Source organism: Cervus canadensis, chromosome 5 (assembly GCF_019320065.1).
Source record: "Cervus canadensis isolate Bull #8, Minnesota chromosome 5, ASM1932006v1, whole genome shotgun sequence".
NCBI lineage: Eukaryota > Metazoa > Chordata > Mammalia > Artiodactyla > Cervidae > Cervus > Cervus canadensis.
The window spans coordinates 14,224,833-14,242,533 of NC_057390.1; the positions used below are offsets into that span (position 1 = coordinate 14,224,833).

A 17,701-nucleotide genomic window follows, 5' to 3' on the forward strand; every position below is an offset into this window, starting at 1 on the left:
GGTATCTCACCGGATCAAGGATCGAACCTGTGTCTCTTGCATTGACAGAAGGATTTTTTTTTTTTTTTTTTTTTGCACCGCTGAACCACCTGGGAAGCCCAGAATGCAAGCTCTTGATAGACAGTTTGGAAAATACCAATAATGCACGAAAGTTAAAATTATCCACCATCCATCCATAGTAAATACAAAAGATTTTTAAAGAAAATAAGTTGAAATTCTTAAGGTTAAAGAAAATGTCCAAAACTGTAATGATTTCTTTACATGGGGTTGAAAACCTTTCCAGTTAAATGGGGAAAAAAATAAACCTTCATTTCAGAAATAAACCTTGATGTTTGAACATGAAAGCAAATATGGCCTTTTTGCTGAATTAAAATAATAAAAAGAATCCTTTCTGTAATAGTGAACTATGAGAGAATGAACCTGGTAGCTGTCAGTCTGATGCTTCATGGCCTCTATAGTTCATTGTGGATTAGCACACATTAAAATCTACTGTAAGGTCTTTAAAGATTCCTGTTACTTTCAAATGTGACACTTGCAAGCTGCTAGCAGAAAATTGTGTAGGAAAATGGATATACTTATTTCCTGGAGTTGTTTGTAGAATGTTGCTTAAGAAGGACTAAATAGATGAGTAAAAACAGTGGGCTTTAAGAGCAACAATACAACTGTGCATACAGTTCTGCAGTAGAAGGATTTATATTTATCAATAAGTTTACTAAGTATGCCAAAAGTAATTTTTACATATCTCTTTTATTAAAATATTATCCCATGCCCTGTTTCATTTGATCTTTGCCACACGGAGTTAGGTAGAAGAAGTGTCATCTTGTTTTTAGGTAAGGAGACTAAAGCTCAGAGAGATTGCCTGACTTTGCCAAAGTCAGAGAGCTCTTAAATGATGGAGCAAGGACTTAAATCTCTATCTTCTAACTCTTCTAACTAGTTAGAAGTTGCAAACTGACATCCTCTCTACCCAAGCTGCTCTTGTTTTGATCTTCTCAGTGGCAGTCTGGGTACTACTAACATGTGAAGAAAAAGATGCAATAGATAATTCACAAATTAGTCCAGTATTCTTATCTTTATTTAAAGATGGATATCATCAGTATTTTTGTTGCTTGTACGGTAACACACATCAAAAATTAAAATAATGCATGAATATAGAAAGTGAAAATCTTCTGTAATCTTATCCTTAGACGATTACTGATAAGTTTCCTGACTTTGTCTATTACATAAACATAAATATTTATTCATTAGAAGAAAATGAATCATGTTGCCTAGAAACTGATCTGTAACCTTTTTAACTTAATGTGTGGGGACTCTCCATTTCAAAATACTTAATCTTCAAATACAAAAAAAAACTTGTATTTTTTTTTTCAGTTTTAAGTACACTTTTATCAAAGTGTACATGAAGTACACACTTTGTGTATTGCTTAATGAATTATTAAGCTGAACATAGCAGTTTGAAACCTCACCAGGTCAAAAAATAGAATATTGCTCTGGAAGCCTGCCTTTCTCATCCTCCCTTCTGCTCACCACCTTTCCACACCCTGCACAAAGGTATCTTTGGTTCCTACTTCTTACACCATAAATCAGCTTAATAAATGAAATCATACAGTTGACATTCTTTTTGTGTATGGCTGCTTTTGCTGAATATTATGCTTGTCAGGGTGCTTCCCTGGTGGCTCAGATGGTTAAGAATCTACCTGCAGTGCAGGAGACCTGGGTCCCATCCCTAGGTTGGGAGGATCCCTAGAGAAGAGAATGGCAACCCACTCCAGTATTCTTGCCTGGAGAATTCCATGGACAGAAGAGCCTGGTGGGCTACAGTCCATGGGGTTGCAAAGAGTCAGACACTACTAAGCGACTTTCACTTCACTTCATGCTTGTCCAATCTTTGAGGTTACTTTTGGCAGTAATTACTCATTTTCATTGCTGTGTACAAGGGGTCAGCAAACTGCCTGTGATTGGTCATTTAGTAATTTTTTTTATTGTGGTAAAACATAGATAACAAAACTTGCCATTTTAATGATTTAAAGTGTGGGAATCAGTGGCATTAAATACATTCACAGGGAACTCTGGCAGTCCAGTGGTTAAGACTCCTTGCTTCCACTACAGGACGCATGGTTCAATCCTTGGTCGGGGAACTAAGATCCTGCATGCCACATGGCCAAAAAAAAAAAAAGAAAAATACATTCACGGTATTGTGCAACCATTAGCACTATCCGTTTTTAGAGCTTTACATCCTCCCAAACCAAAACTCAGTACCCATTGAACAATAACTCCTCATTTCCCCTTCTCTATTCTTTCCTTGTCCCAGTCCCTGATAGCCTCTGTTTTGCTTTCTGTCTGTGATTTTGCCAATTCTGGGTACCTCATATAAGTGGAATCACATAGTATCTGTCCTTTCGTGTCTGACACTTCACGTAGCATTTCGGCATCTATAAGCAATGCTGAGGCATGTAACAAATTTCATTCCTTTTTTAGTCTGAATAATATTCCATTGTATGTGTATGCCATGTTTTGTTTATCCATTCATTTGCTACTGGATATTTGGGTTGTTTCTATCTATTGTTGATAATGCTGCTCTAGGGACTTCCCTGGTGGTCTAGCAGCTAAAGTTCCATATTTCCAGTGCAGGTGGCATGGATTTGATCACTGGTCTGGGAATTAAGAGCTTGTATGCTATAAGGCATAGCTAAAAAAAATGGTATTATAAATATTGGTATACAAGTTTCTGAGCCCCTTTTTCAGTGCTTTTGAGTATCCACGTAGGAGTAGACTTGTGGGATCATATGTTAATTATTATGTTTAATTTTTTGAGGGACTGCCAAATTGCTTTCCACAGCAGCCTTGCATTTTTACATTTCCAGCACCAGTGCACAAGGGTTTCTAATTTCTCCACATTGGTTAGTTTCAAGGTTTGTTTACTTTGTAAAATAATGGCCATGCTAATTAATGTGAAGTGGTATCACATCATAGTTTTGATTTGCATTTCTGTAATGACTTATGATGTTGAGCATCTCTTCATGTGCTTATTGTCCATTTGCATATCTTCTTGGGAAAAATATCTATTAAAGTTCTTTGCCCATTTTTGCATTCATTTTTAAGAACTTATTTATGGCTTCGCAGGGTCTTTGTTGCTGCACATGGGCTTTCTCTAGGTGCAGCAAGTCGGGAGTCACTCTCTAGTTGTGAGTGGGTGGGCTTCTCATTGCAGTGGTTTCTCTTGCTGCTGAGCCTGGGCTCTGGGTGCTCGGACTTGAGTAGTTCAGTACTTGGGCTCGGTTGTTGTGACTCCCGGGCTCTGGAACACAGGCTCAGTAGTTGTGGCGCATGGGCTTAGGTCTCCTCAGGGTGTAAGATCTTTCCAGAGCGGGGACTGAACCCGTGTCCCCTGCATTGGGAGGAGGATTCTTGACCACCGAACCACCAGGGAAGCCCTCATTTGTTGTTGTTGTTGTTGAAGTGTTGAGTAAATACTTCAAGTGCTCTTTCACAACTATTCAACACTCCTCTATAGGGGGTGTGATCCAGTAAAGCTTCATATAGAAAAACAGGCAGCTGACTGTATTTGACCCTTGGGCCACTGTTGTTCATAGATTATGTACTTCCTAGAGTATGAGCCATACTGTGTGTGTAGTTCAGATTATTGGCTAATAGTTTCAGCTACAACTGCAACCATTGATTGTAAGCGTCTGCCATCCCATTCTTCTTTTGATTTGATGTAGTCTTGTTGGTTGAGTTTGAATGTTATTGGGGCCCATATAGGAGAGAGGGAGATGTATAAGGGAAACCAAGAACTGCTGAAGGCCTTTTGTGTGCTGGAGATCATTGTAAGTTTTGATTTTTCTGCCGTGATTTAGTCAAAAGGGGGAATTCCCTGGCGGTTCCATGGATGGGACTTGATGCTTTCACTGCCGGGACCTGAGTTCAGTCACTGGCTAGGGAACTAAAATCCTACAAGCTGTGTGACGTGTCCAAAAAGAAAAATATATATAAAAAATTTAGTCAGTAGGGTGGTCATCGAAGGTTATAGGCTGTAGATTCCCCTAACTTAAGGGATTTAAGTGATTTGAGTGTTGGTGTCAGTCTGTATGCAAGCTAGCCTTTTTCACTGATGTAAAGGCCCAATCAAAATCTAGGAATCTTTGCCACTAATTCTCCTGGGCATGCCCTGGAATTCATTTTTTGTCAACTTAGTTCCACGAGTCTGGTCACATTCGCATTCAGAATTGATGACAGGCTTCCCCGGTAGCTCAGCTAGTAAAGAATCTGCCTGCAAATGTGGAAGACCCTGGTTTGATTCCTGGATCTGGAAGATCTGGCGAAGGGATAGACAACCCGCTCCAGTATTCTTGGGCTTTTCTGGTGACTCAGCTGGTAAAGAATCCGCCTGCAATGCAGGAGACTTGGGTTCAGTCCCTCGGTTGAGGAGATCCCCTGGAGAAGGGGACAACTACCCACTCCAGTGTTCTTGCGTGGAGAATTCCTTGGACTTGAGAAGCCCAGCAGGCTACAGTCCATGGGGTCTTAAAGAGTCAGATACGACTGAGCGACTTTCACTTCACTTAAAGCAGAGACGTGCCCCAGATGGTAGACTCAGCTCTTTAGCGTTTCTCTTTTTCATATTTTGGTAATTTTCAAAATAACCATCCTAATGGGCCTAAAATGATCTCTCCTTCCAAATTTTGGTAATGTTCACTGTTTTGAAAACTCTCTGATCCCTTCAAACGGATGTTTTTAAAATATTTTTTCTAGTTTTTCTTTTCTAATCTTATTCTTGTAATCACAATTTTAGCTCTGGTATTACTATCCAACTCAGAATAATTGTTCTTGTATCTAAATGTTAGAGTATTGCACTGTTAATTATTGAGGTATAATTTACATACAGTAAAGCTTGCCTTTTTTAGGGATCTGTGTAGTTCAGTGAGTTTTGACAAGCAGTTGTGTAAATTGTCACTACAGTCAGCGTGTGGAATGTTCTGTCGCCGCAGAAGCCCCTTGGGTCTCTCTCTAGGCCCCTTTGCCCTCCCCTCAGCCACTGGCCGTCAGCAGTCTGCTCTGTCAGTCACTGGAGCCTGTCCTGTAGGTGGCGTCATGCGGTGTGTAGCCTCTGTGTCAGCCTCTTTTCACTTAGCATGTTTTGAGATTCATCTCTGTTCCTACATGCATCAGTATTTTGTTCCTTTTTATTGCTGAGTAGTATTCTGTGTATGGTTGTACCCTAATTTGTTAATCTGTTCACGAGATGATGGACATCTGGGTTTTTTCCAGTTTTTAGCTTTTATGAATAAAGTTGGTGAACATTCATGTACAGGTCTTTGATGTTTTAATTTTTTAGGGTAAATATGTAGAAGAAGAGCTAAATCACGTGGTAAGAATATGTTAATGTTATGAGGAACTACCAGACTCTTCCAAAATGGCCGTTTGATTTTATAGTCACCCCTGCAAATGTATGAGAAATTCATTATACTTTGTCTTGTAATTTTTCCCATTCAAAATTAAAATCTTATAGTTTTGTAGTTCCCTAATAGCTAATGATGTTGAACATCATTTCTTGTGCTCTCTTCTTTGGTAAAGTGTATGTTTTGATCTTTTGCACACTATTTTTTAATAACTTTAAAATATCATTGTAAGAGTTCTGTATATATTCTGGTTACAAGACCTTTATTAGACATATTGTTTGCAAATATTTTCTCCCTGTCGGTTTGTGGCTTGTCTTTATATTGTCAACTCTGTCTTTTGAAGGGCAGGAGCTTTTAATTTTTATGAAGTCTGGTTTATCAATTTTTCTTGTTAAGGTTTGTAATTGGCCTAAAGCCAAGATCACAAAGAATTTTGTCTGTTTTCTTTTATAAATTTTATATTTTTAGGTTTTACATTTAGGTCTATAACCCATTTTAAGTTAATTTTTGTATGTCATGTGAAGTTTTTTTGCTTATAGATACCTGTTATTCCAATGTCGTTTTTTTTAAAAAGTTCTTTCTCCTTTGAATTACCTTGTCATCTTTGTCAAAGTCTGATCAGTAATGTCTATATGGGTCTATTTCTGTATTTCTGTCCCATTGATTTATACATCTCTCCTTTCTCCAGTGATCTTGTGCTTTTAGATAAGAGATAATCTATGCATTTTCATTTTCTACTATCATACTGACATCCGAGATTCAAATAAGGCAGTAAATCAACTTCCTATTAACCAAAGACTATTAGGTAATTGAGTATAATTATTGAGCATGTGAGTTTATTTGTACAGAATTAGTCATTTCACTTGCCTCTGTGTAATGTGATAAAATTTCTTAAAAGATTTTGTTCAGATGTTGCCAGTGAGAACAGTCATACACTGTTAATAGGAATATAAATTGGTCTAAGCACTTTCAAAAACCATTTTGTTGATTTCCGGTTAGTGGAGAGTATGTGATGAACCTGTGATTCATCAATTCTACTTCTTAAGCATATGTGTATATACTCTAGAGAAACTGACACATGTATATAAAGGGACAGGTACAAGACTGTTTACTCTAACATTATTTGAAATACTGGAAAACTGGAAACCTACATATCTTTTCATAGGAAATAGTTAAACTATAGGATAGGATACTATACAGAAGTCAAAATAAATGAACGGGATCTCTATATAGTCACATAGATCTCAGAAACAATGTATATGTTTAAATTAAAGTGATAGAAATAAAATAGGAACAATAGAAAAAATGTGCAAGTAAGATAGACACTCAGTAATACTGATTTCTGGGAAGGAAAGGAGCATGGAAATGGGAAGAGGAGCAACAAAGAACTTTTCTGTTGTATCTGTTAAATTGCACTTTATTTTTAAAATTCTAAAGCAAATGTGACATTATTATCAATATTCCTACCACTCAGAATGCAAATACTATTTTACTGATTTTTGTCGTTTGCTTCTTTTTTAAATTATAAAACCAAAAATGTAAACAGATTCTTTTAACAAAAAACTGGAAAGTAAGCATCTACATAGTTTGAATTGACTTAAGTGCTTAATAATTTCTTCATGTGTCATTATCAAGTACTTATCGAGCACTTATTCTGGATCAGGCACTGTAAAATACTAATGGCCCCATAGTAAGTGAGGAAGTACCCTACGGGGCCGAATCTAGTTAGTGATTTACTTGAGAGCGGGCGGAGGCAGGTGGTCGGAGGTACACACTGATAAGGGGACAGCATTTCTTTTTTTGAAAAGTGTTTGACTTATTTATGGCTGTACTGGGTCTTCATTCTTGAGCAGGCTTTTCTCTAGCTGCGGTGAGTGGGGGCCACCCACTAGGTGTGGTGCACAGACTTCTCGCTGCAGAGGCTTCTCTTGTGAAGCTTGGGCTTTAGGCGCCTGGGCTTCAGGAGTTGCAGCACTTGGGCTCAGTTGTTGAGGCTTCTGAGCTCTAGAACACAGGCTCAGTAGCTGTGGCCACAGGCTTAGTTGCTCCACAGCAGGTGGGACCTTCCTGGGTCAGGGATCAAACCCACGTCTCCTGAACTGGCAGAGGGATTCCCCACCACTGAGCCACCAGCGAGGCCCAGCAGCATTTCTTAGTTATTGTGTGTGATGTTTTTAATAAGACTTCATCTATTCTTTGTTATCAAGAGAGTCATGGTATTTTATTGATGATGACATTTCAAATTATATTGAAGAATAGCATGGGAATTTTTAATTAAATAGGGACATGAGTTGGGAAAAACGAAAAGCAGTTCTTATGGATGATTTCCACCTTTGCTTTACTGTGTCTCTGTATTAGCCACTTATGAGGTGTTGCAGATTCTAAGGACCAGGAAATTAATTTTAAAAACCAATGAAATTTGCATATACTTGTTACCACTTTAAAGAAATATTCTACACATATTTTGATCATGCTGAATTTTTAGGTCCTTTTGGAGCTTAATTTTGAATCAAGAATAAATGTCATGTTTCAGAGAAAATAGAAATGTGTTACTAAATGGCCACACTTGCGACCTTTCATGCCAGTTCTCATGGTACTGTCATTTGTTAAATAAAAACTAACTCTTGAAAGGATCGCCCAACAATGAACATGTTACATCATATTTGAATACAGTTAGGTTAAACAGTGCTTATTTTTTCTCATTATTATTGAAATCATGTTTATGTTTTCTAACAATATATATTTTAAAAACCATTTATCTAAAGTAAAATCTTGAGGAGTAAAGTTTATTTCTCTAACACACTATTACAGTGGTTTTAAGCATTAATATCATGAGATAATAAACAACAAAAGACTCTCCGCTCTGAGACTGAGAAACATTGACTATGTATTCCTCTCTTGCAGAGCCACTTATTCATTAGGATGCTAAAGTACTAAGAAGTCACAGAGTAACAGTTTTCAAGCTTACTTGTTCACAACCCCCCCCCCTTTTTTTTTTCCTGTGTATCTCCTAAAAAGAGCATGCTTTCGGAAATGTTTAGTGTATTCTTAGGTTCGGCTTCCCTGGTGGCTCAGACAGTAGAGAATCTGTCTGCAGTCCAGGAGACGCAGATCTTCCCAGATCCTCTGGCTCAGGAAGATCTCCTGCAGAAGGAAATGGCAAGTCACTTCAGGATTCTTGCCTGGAGAATCCCATGGACAGAGGAGGCTGGTGGGCTACACAGTCCGTGGGGTCACACAGAGTCAGACCCGACTAAAGCAACTTAGCGCATGCACACAGACACACATACGATTTATACAAATTATTATTTTTATTTTAAAGTAGGACAAAAGGACCAAGCTGTGGAATGGTATAAGAAAGGTATTGAAGAACTAGAAAAAGGAATAGCTGTCGTAGTTACAGGACAAGGTAAGGTTGTATTTACATTTATTTAGTGGCATCCCAAATTATATTCACATGATTGCCCTGATTTCAGATATGTTTATCTAAATAAAAGTATTTAACAGATTTTTAAATGTTACTGTTAATCTTTCTAGACTTACAGTTAATGCTTTATTACCTGTGCTAAAAATGAAGTTATGATCAAATATGCTTAAACTTGATTGCCTATAGCAGTAAGATAAAAAATAGTATATTACTTGTGTCCTCCCTGGAACCAATGATTCATGATATTTTAACCCTATTTGTAGCCCTGTCTTTGAAACCTCATCCTTTCCTCGCTGTCAAGACAGGGAAGGAGTAGTTAATCCACAGATCCCCCTTTTGCACTGTGGGTAATGCTTGACTGCATGTTAGAATATGAGCTGTAATGTTTTTTTGATTTACACATGACCTTTTAAAATAAAAGTCGTTATTTTTCCTCTTTTCTGTCACATCAAATTAAAAATCAGAGTCTAATATTGTTGTTAAATATATAGAAAACAATTTTTGCACACACACTGTGTACCAAAGCATCATTTTATGTGCTTCATACTTATCATCTCTTTTAATTTCACCACAGCCCTACACTCTGAAGCTGCTACTGTTATTCTTATTTTTCAAATTAAAAACTTAAGTGGGAAGAAGTTAAGTAACTTCCCTGAGGTCTCATAGGCATGAAGAGGTAGAGTCAGGATTTGAACTCAGGCAGTCTGGCTTCAAAACCTGAATTTGTAAATACTGTACGTGAATATTTGTGATATGTCACACTATTAAATAAGTAAAGTACTTTGGCTATCATAGCTCTAATAAATTCAGAAGCAGAAATTATAATACATGGGCTAAGAATCTTAGCCTTAGGGATCAATCCACCCAATAGATATTTTATCTGGCTGACTGATTCTGTAATTTATATCAGGTAATCTCCAATAACTACAATGTGTTCAATATTTACCATGATTTTTTCTGTCTCCTTTTTATTTTGACTATTTCTCTAGCTACTGGTCTCCTATATATGAGAGAGCAGAACAAGTAAACATGGGAGGTTGGGTCTTGGAGACTTTCATGAGTTTATGAGCATCACTTTATAAATTATGTACAAAATATATTTACTATTTTTTGTCAAATGTGTAGAAGAAGAGGTCAAAGAAAATGAGTTAGTTATGAGAAAAATATTTCATTGAATTGAAGATGCTTTCGAATGTACCACTGAGAAAAAAATGTCAGTTAAACTATTAACACATTCTCTTTTTATCACATAGAATTTGAATTTTAACCTTATTCAATTTGCTGTCTTGATCTTATTTAGATATAGCTGTAATAGAAATATTAATATCCATAACCAAATTTTTGTATGCAGAGGCAGTGATAAGCTGTGTTGTGACTGCAGTCTGGCTGATAGCATTAGTAGGTTGGCACTGGTGTTAAAACACTTCCCAACTTCAGAGATTTTTAAATGTAGGGAAAAAATATGTCTCATAACCCATGAAATCCATGAAATGCCACACTAAGTCTGATACTATCATAAGGAACTATAACTGATTTTTTTAAAGATATTATTTGAAAATGATATTTTCTTAATTTCTTTATAAAGACAATGACTTCTCTTGAGATTAGTTGTTATGATAACTTATCTTGAAGCAGTATTAGTAGGTAAATATAGATATTTTAATTATTTTTTTCTGCTTTTTCTTTTCAGGCGAACAGTGTGAAAGAGCTAGACGCCTTCAAGCTAAAATGATGACTAATTTAGTTATGGCCAAGGACCGTTTACAACTATTAGGTATCAATTAATGAATTGTGTAACTGCAATGAGATGCATTTGAAATCTGTGTTTAGTGAAATTCTAAATGTAGTTAGAAATAAATCAGTGATCACACTGGATCAATGATCAAACAAGAACACACTTGAAAATATGTTCTAGTCTTTTTTTAAACTCATGAAAATTTCTAAAATACAGAAAAGAACATATTGAACTAATTATCTATCACTCAACTTTGGTAATTATCAGTTTATCATTGGCCTTGATTCAAGATTGGCAAACTATAGCCTATGGACTCAGTTCAGTTCACTGCCTGTTTTTATAAGTTGGCACAAAGCTCCTCTCATTTCTTTGTATAATATCTGATTGCTTTTGTGCTGCAGTGACAGAACTGAGGAGTTGATACAGAGATCATGTAGCCTGCAAAGCCTCTTAATATATAACTTTTGAAAATATTTTAATATTTACTCTCTGGCTCTTTACAAAAAATGTTTGCAAACCCCAGTTTATATCCCTGCCCACTTCCCCCAGCTTCATATTACTATTTTGAAACTATTTCTTGATATCTTTTTATTTCATTTATCAATATCTTATATTGTATCTCAAAAGATAAAGATGCTTTAAAAATGAAATTCCCAAAGTGAGAAGAAGAATGTACCTTCTTATGTTTCCCTTCTTCCCTTATCTCCTGTGTACCATTTGTATTTTTCACTTTGCTTTGTACTTGGAACCTTCAAAAAGAAAACTCATTTCATTGTAGGTAATGAAGGTAATGATTCCTCCTTCTGAGGAAGCTGTATTAAGTGGGGTCGTGGACATGACCGCTGGGGGGAAAAAATTGCCAAAATACCATTATCACACCTAAAAAAAATAGTTCTTTTAATAACAAACATAAAAGTAATAGCCGAAGGTGGTCAGTTTCTAGATTTAATACACACTGTGCAGTCAGTATCTCATAATTTAATAACTGCTACTATATTTTTTATAATTTAATTGTTTGAATCCAGATCTCAAGCAGATCCATACTATATGTCTTTTTTAATATACACATCTGTTTTTTTCTTTTTCTTGCGATTTATTTATGAACCAAATCTTTGCCACATAGTTTTTCCTATAGTCTATATTTTGCTGCATGTATATCCATGTTATCTTTTAATATATTCTTGTCCTCCCTATAAATTGATATGAATATAGAGCCTTAATTGGATTGAAAGTAGCTTTTTATTTCTTAATGATAAGACTGCTTGATAGGTGGTTTTGTGTTTATCCATCAGTAGTTCTTAATGATGTTAGTAGCAGTTGAAGGCTTGTGCTCAGTGACACTGTAATTGTCATTCTTTCTGTGTTTATCAGTTGGAAAAGGACTAATGAGAAACTCCTCATTTTCTATTTGATGGTATAGGCTTTAAAAATATGTTACGGTAAATCTACCTTTCAAACAAGGGGGAACTAAAACCCACCCTTCTTGGATGGTTGGTTCTACCACAGCTTGAAGTGGTATAGGTAGTATAGAAACTTGGCAAACAGGCGGACTTTACTTGTTGCTCTGCGACTGTGATAAGTTATTTAGCATGTCTCAGTCTTTTTTTATTTCATTTGTAACATGAGGCTGATAGATAATTATTGTCTCACCATATTTGTGACCAATGAATTGTTGAGTAAGCAAGTGCTCAGAAATGCTGGGTTTTGTTCATCTCCTTACCTGTGTGTAATCACCACCCCTGCTTTTGAGTAGATATATATACATTTGTATTTTACTCATTCAGTCATTCATCCATTCATTCTTACATGGTCTGTTGTGTTTATAAATTTTCCCCCCACATTGTTGAAAAAGAAGCCCTTACTGTTTTCAGATAGCTAACAAGACAGTGTTCCCCTGGCTCCTGTGGCTGACAGGGTTCGCCTTCTTAAGTGAGGGTTACTATGTTATAGTATATCAAGGGTTGTTGTAGTAAAATAATTTCCTAGTTGTTCTAATTGGTCCCTTCTATGTGTTTTAGCTGTAACACCTTGTAGTATATATACAGAGTATCAATATATGTGATGTAGATTGTTTGATTATGGAACATTTTATAACCTGTTACAAATTGAACAATAGCTGGTTTTTAATCTTTTATTGTAAGTTGTGATATGGTAAAACATTAGAAGCAGCTCATCAGTTTGTAGACCTGTCTTTAAATGCAGCTTTGTAATTTTTTGTGTGTTATTAGAAGAATGGACAAAAAGGATATATAATAATATAACATGAAGCTAGGTATTAATAGAATTAATATTTGAATGCTGTTGTTGTCTATTATCAAAAATATGATATGTCCATTCATGAACGACGTTACTTTAAAAATGAGAGGGTGGAATAGAAGACATCATCAACATATTCCTGTCTTCTGAGAACGCAGAATGTCTGGGAGTTATATACAAAAGACAGTGAAGATGAAGTGTGCAAAAGTGCACAATAGAGTGTATTTGAGCATCGTGTGCTATTTAAAAAACGGAGCTTTTCAGAGGTGGGAGGGCTGATTGGTATCCAATTAGGATGGAGAATGATACTGGGAGTTCCCCATACAGACTGGTTTGAGAGGATATATCTTCTCTGATAGAGATGGGGAAGAGTTCCTATGTATTATGTATCTTTAACTTAGTCAAAGTGAACTTAGAGCAAAGGTTAAGTGTAAAACCTGCTATAAATAGAAAGGTAATTTTGGCACTGGCTTCTTGGTATACTTGGCAGTTGCCCTTTTAAAAAAATGTAGCTTTATTCAGTGTCCAGTTATTGAATCCTTACTCTGTACCAGATACAGTGCCAAGGGATATAAACTGAATTTATTTCTTAACTTGGGAAATACTTATTGGGTGCTTATCATATTGTAATAGAACATAGACAAGGATCCCTGTGGCATAGAGTTTATGTTCTAGCAGGAGGAATAATGACAGTAGGCAGTAGACATACAGAATAAACAAGTTATACCATGTGTTAGATGGTGATAAATACATGGAGAAAAGAAAGCATAAAATACAGTACAAGGGTTTAGGAGTAGATGGGAGGTGGTCTGAATTTTTAGCTTTAAATAGGATGGTCAGGGTATGCCTCTTTGAGAAGCTGACGTCAGTTAATCTTGCAAGTGCCTGGGAGGAGAATGTCTGTGGAGAAGTAAGAGCTGATGCAAAGTCTTAAGAAAATACATCTGACATGTTTGAGTTTCCCTGGTGACTCAGATGGTAAAGAACCCGCCTGCAATTCAGGAGACCTGGGTTCAATCTCTGGGTTGGGAAGACCCCCTTGAGAAGGAAATGGCAACCCACTCCAGTATTCCTGCCTGGAGAATCCTCATGGACAGAGGAGCCTGGCAGGCTGCAGTCCATGGGGTGGCAAAGAGTTGGACATAACTGAGCACAGAGCAGAGACCAGTGTGCCGGAGCAAGGAGAATATAGTAGAGATCAAAGAGCTGATGGTGGAGGTGGGGAGGGGAGGGTCTGGACAACAGGCAGGGCTTTAGAGGGCACTATGAAGATTTGAGCTTTTACCACGTGTGAAGTGGGGGTGCAGTTATAAGGATTTTTAGGAAAGTACTGACATCATCTGACCTCAGTATAAAAAGGATCCCTGGTTGTGATGTTGCAAGAGTATAAGTAAGACAACTGTTATGGTAAGCCAGGGGGAAAATGGAGTCTTGGACTAGGGTGATACCAGGAGTAACCATCAGGTGAATTAGTATTGTATTTGAAGGTTGAGCAAACAGATTTACCGATAGATTGGATGAAATATTCTTCTGTTTAAGGCTCTTGTTGATACAGTTGAGGAGGCATAAATAGATAAATCATCACTGCAGGATGGAGATACATATGTATTTTGTGGAGATGGGAAAACACATGTCTGAGAAGTCTTTGTGGAAGAAGTAAAACCTGAAATGGGGTTTTAAAGAGATAAATAAAAGTTATTAATGTTTGGGAGTAAGGATATTCCGGGAGGAACTAACAGCATGAACATAGACTGAGGGACCAGGAAAACCATGGTGCTGATGGAGATGTGAATTTGGGATAGCTCAGGCGTGAGAAGTGTAGGCAGACAGGTCGTGGCAGACCTTGCTGGTCACGTCAAGGACTTCAGTGCCTATCTGTGGGTAGCAGGAGGCTGCTAAAGGGTTTTAAGTCCACCAGTTATGTGGTAAGATTTCCCTTCTAAGTAGATCACTGAGATGATTATGTGGGGGTTGCCCATGAGGGGATCAAGAAGCAAGGTGACTTGTTTTATGTTAAATCATTGGTTAATCTGTATGACCTTTAGTCATTCTAAAAGGAAGCATTAAACTAATTTTACTTTCTTAAAAAAAAAAAAATGAACTGGAACAGATCCGCATTAGTGTGTCCTGCTATTGTATATGTGTGCGTTTTCACACATGTAAATGTAAACCCTACAAACAAGTTCTGTGGTTTTTTATTCTTTGTTATCAGAACTAAGGATTTGTTTCTGTTTCTTTTTGCTATATAATGAATGTTTACCTGACCTTTTTGTTAACATTGAAGAGAATGTTGAAGAGAGTGTTAATTGATAAATAAGACATTTACAAATCAGTTTTTTCTAATTTATGTCTTTAACAACACAAATAGTTTCTTTCTCAGTATGGTGATTTGAAGAGTATTGTCTTTGAGAAAAATCGGATGACCTATCTGTTAACTAACAACAATAAAAGGGCTCCAAGATATATTATATCAACCAGTTCTAGGATACAAAAGCTTTGTGCTTTGTGCAGAGAGGGTAGCTGCTATTTAACCTGTCCCAAAGGCGTGTGTGTTTGTGTGTGTGTGTGTGTGTGTGTGTGTGTGTGTGTCATAAACCAAGCATAGCGCCTGCTTGTCTGACCTTAGAAGTGAAAGTTTAAGAGAGTTAGTATATATGTGCTACGCTTCGTTGACTTCTTAGTACTGGAGATGAGAATCAGTAATGAGAGACGTCCCTGGCAGTCCGGTGGCTAAGACTCTGTGCTCCCAATGAGGAGGGCCTGGGTTCAGTCCCTGTTCAGGGAACTGGATCCCACATGCCTCAACTAAGGGTTCACATGCTGCAGCTAAGATCCTGCAGAGCCAAATAAGTAAATAAAAATAAATAAATAAATAAAAGAATCAGTAATGATAACTTGGAGTATTTCAGTAAAATAAATATGGTCAAAATTTCACCCATATAAATGAAGCCCAGGTAGGTCCTTTATGTATTACCTTATTTAATCCTTGAGACCCTTGGAAAACTGATGCTGAAGCAAGTTCATACTAGTGAATGCGTGGTGGAGCAAGGTGGTCATCAGTTAGCAATATGGGGTGACTTGACTGGGGAAAGAGGGCAGCTGTGACGTAGGGTGGCGAGAAAGTTCAAACCGCTACACTCTGGGGTTCAGGTCCTAGATATAGAGAGCCAGATCTTGAGAGGATTACATTGTTATTTGAACTGGGAGGGGAGGGGTAGGATTGAAATAATCCTTTAAAATCTCTGATTAATTTAAAAATAGATACTATATGCACATGCCAAAATTTTTGAGAAGTTGGAAAAGCATCCATCCCATACTATGTTCCAGCTACTCATTTCCCCTCCCCAGAGGCAGCTAGTATTTACCAGTTTCTCTGGGTGTTTTTTAGAGAGAATTTTTATATATACAAATATACATGTGTGTTTAAATAAGTGGTAGGGTACTGTACACACAGTTCTGCAGCTTGCTTTTTCCTTTCTGCTTTATTGCATTTCTTTTTTGCTGATGAGATGTCCTTTTTTTTTTTTTTAAATCTTTCCAGATCCTAGCCAACTCACAGCCCACTTTCTCTGTAAAGTCTTCTTGATGTTCTCTTTCTAACTCCATCCTGTTCTCCAAATACAATGATTTGGATGTATTAGATATTCAGGAAATGTTTACTGGTGATGGTAGTGTTATAGAATTGCCTCGGGTTACCAGACCTGAATAATGCATATTTTGAACATAGTCATTCACTTGTTTATTTCTGTTGCTATTTTAATGTCTGAGTTTTTTGCTAATTAGTTATGTTGTTAAAGATAATTTTATATAAATGCAAAATCCTTTGCTATATAACTTTTTAACACCTTGAATCATTTTTAATTTTCACATAAACATTTTTTATTATGTTGTTCCCTGTTTGTTTATTTTATTCTTTTTTACACCCCCCTCTGTTGCATAGAGAAGCTGCAACCAAGTTTGCAATTTTCCAAGTCACAAACGGACGTCTATAATGACAGTACTAACTTGACATGCCGTAATGGACATCTCCAGTCAGGTGGGTTTAGGTTAACTAACATGTCAAATAATAAAGCTTGCATGCAAAGTAGAGTCCTGCTTAACCTGGTAATGCTGACTTGATTTTACAGTGATAGATTCGATTGGTTTTTGTTTGCACAGGGCTGTGTAGAAAATACAGCATCCTTGTCATTCATGGTATGTAAACATGTAACAAATAGGTGTAGCGATTCTCAACATGTTATATTTGCATATTTTACAGCCTCCAAGTTTTGAGATGATAAAATGTGAAGGTTCGTTTTCCTAAATTATTAAGATGTTCTTTTGTTTCTATTTTATTTTGAGCTTTGGTGTTTTTTCCTATGGGTACCTATACCAGGGTTTTTATAAAGCAGTGTTTTTTTGAGACAGTAATTTTAATTTTTTTATCATATACCAGTTTTCAATGCATATACATTTCTTTTATACAATGAATGAGTAATCATAACCCCTGTTCGAAAAAGTTTGAAGCTGAGTTCACATAGTGAGGAGAAACATTAGAGTACTATTATTACTATGAGTTAAATTTGTTCTCCATAAGCTTTGAGCATCACATCAGCTCCTATAGAAAATTATATGTTTTTTTGTCTTGTTTTGTTTGGGTGGAAGGAATCTTCATTTCCTAGGTTCTCTGACATCTTGTCTAGTTTTATTGGTAACTTTTTCAGAATTAGTTCTATGTCCAGTGCTTAAACTTTATTAAAGTAAATATTACTTTGTTCAAATTGTAACAGAAAACTTGCAGTAGAGACCATAAGAAAACTGCTTTCTACATGCATATGTAATAAAAAGTTTAAAGATTTCTTGTTTTTTAAATTTTTATTTAAAACTTTTATTTAAATCATTTAT

General features: G+C 36.5%; 1 protein-coding gene across 4 annotated transcripts in view; it reads left to right on the forward strand.

Annotated features, from left to right (window-relative positions):
- The window catches only part of SPAST (spastin), a 51,817-nt gene that overhangs the window by 6,423 nt on the left and 27,693 nt on the right, over positions 1–17,701 (forward strand). Inside the window, exons 2-4 of one of the 4 annotated variants that reach the window (XM_043468262.1) lie at positions 8,722–8,808; positions 10,517–10,600; positions 16,758–16,853. In XM_043468262.1, the coding sequence (XP_043324197.1) occupies positions 8,722–8,808; positions 10,517–10,600; positions 16,758–16,853 (267 nt within the window). The remainder of the gene's footprint in view (positions 1–8,721; positions 8,809–10,516; positions 10,601–16,757; positions 16,854–17,701) is intronic. The other 3 variants (XM_043468263.1, XM_043468264.1, XM_043468266.1) reach the window with 3 other exon arrangements.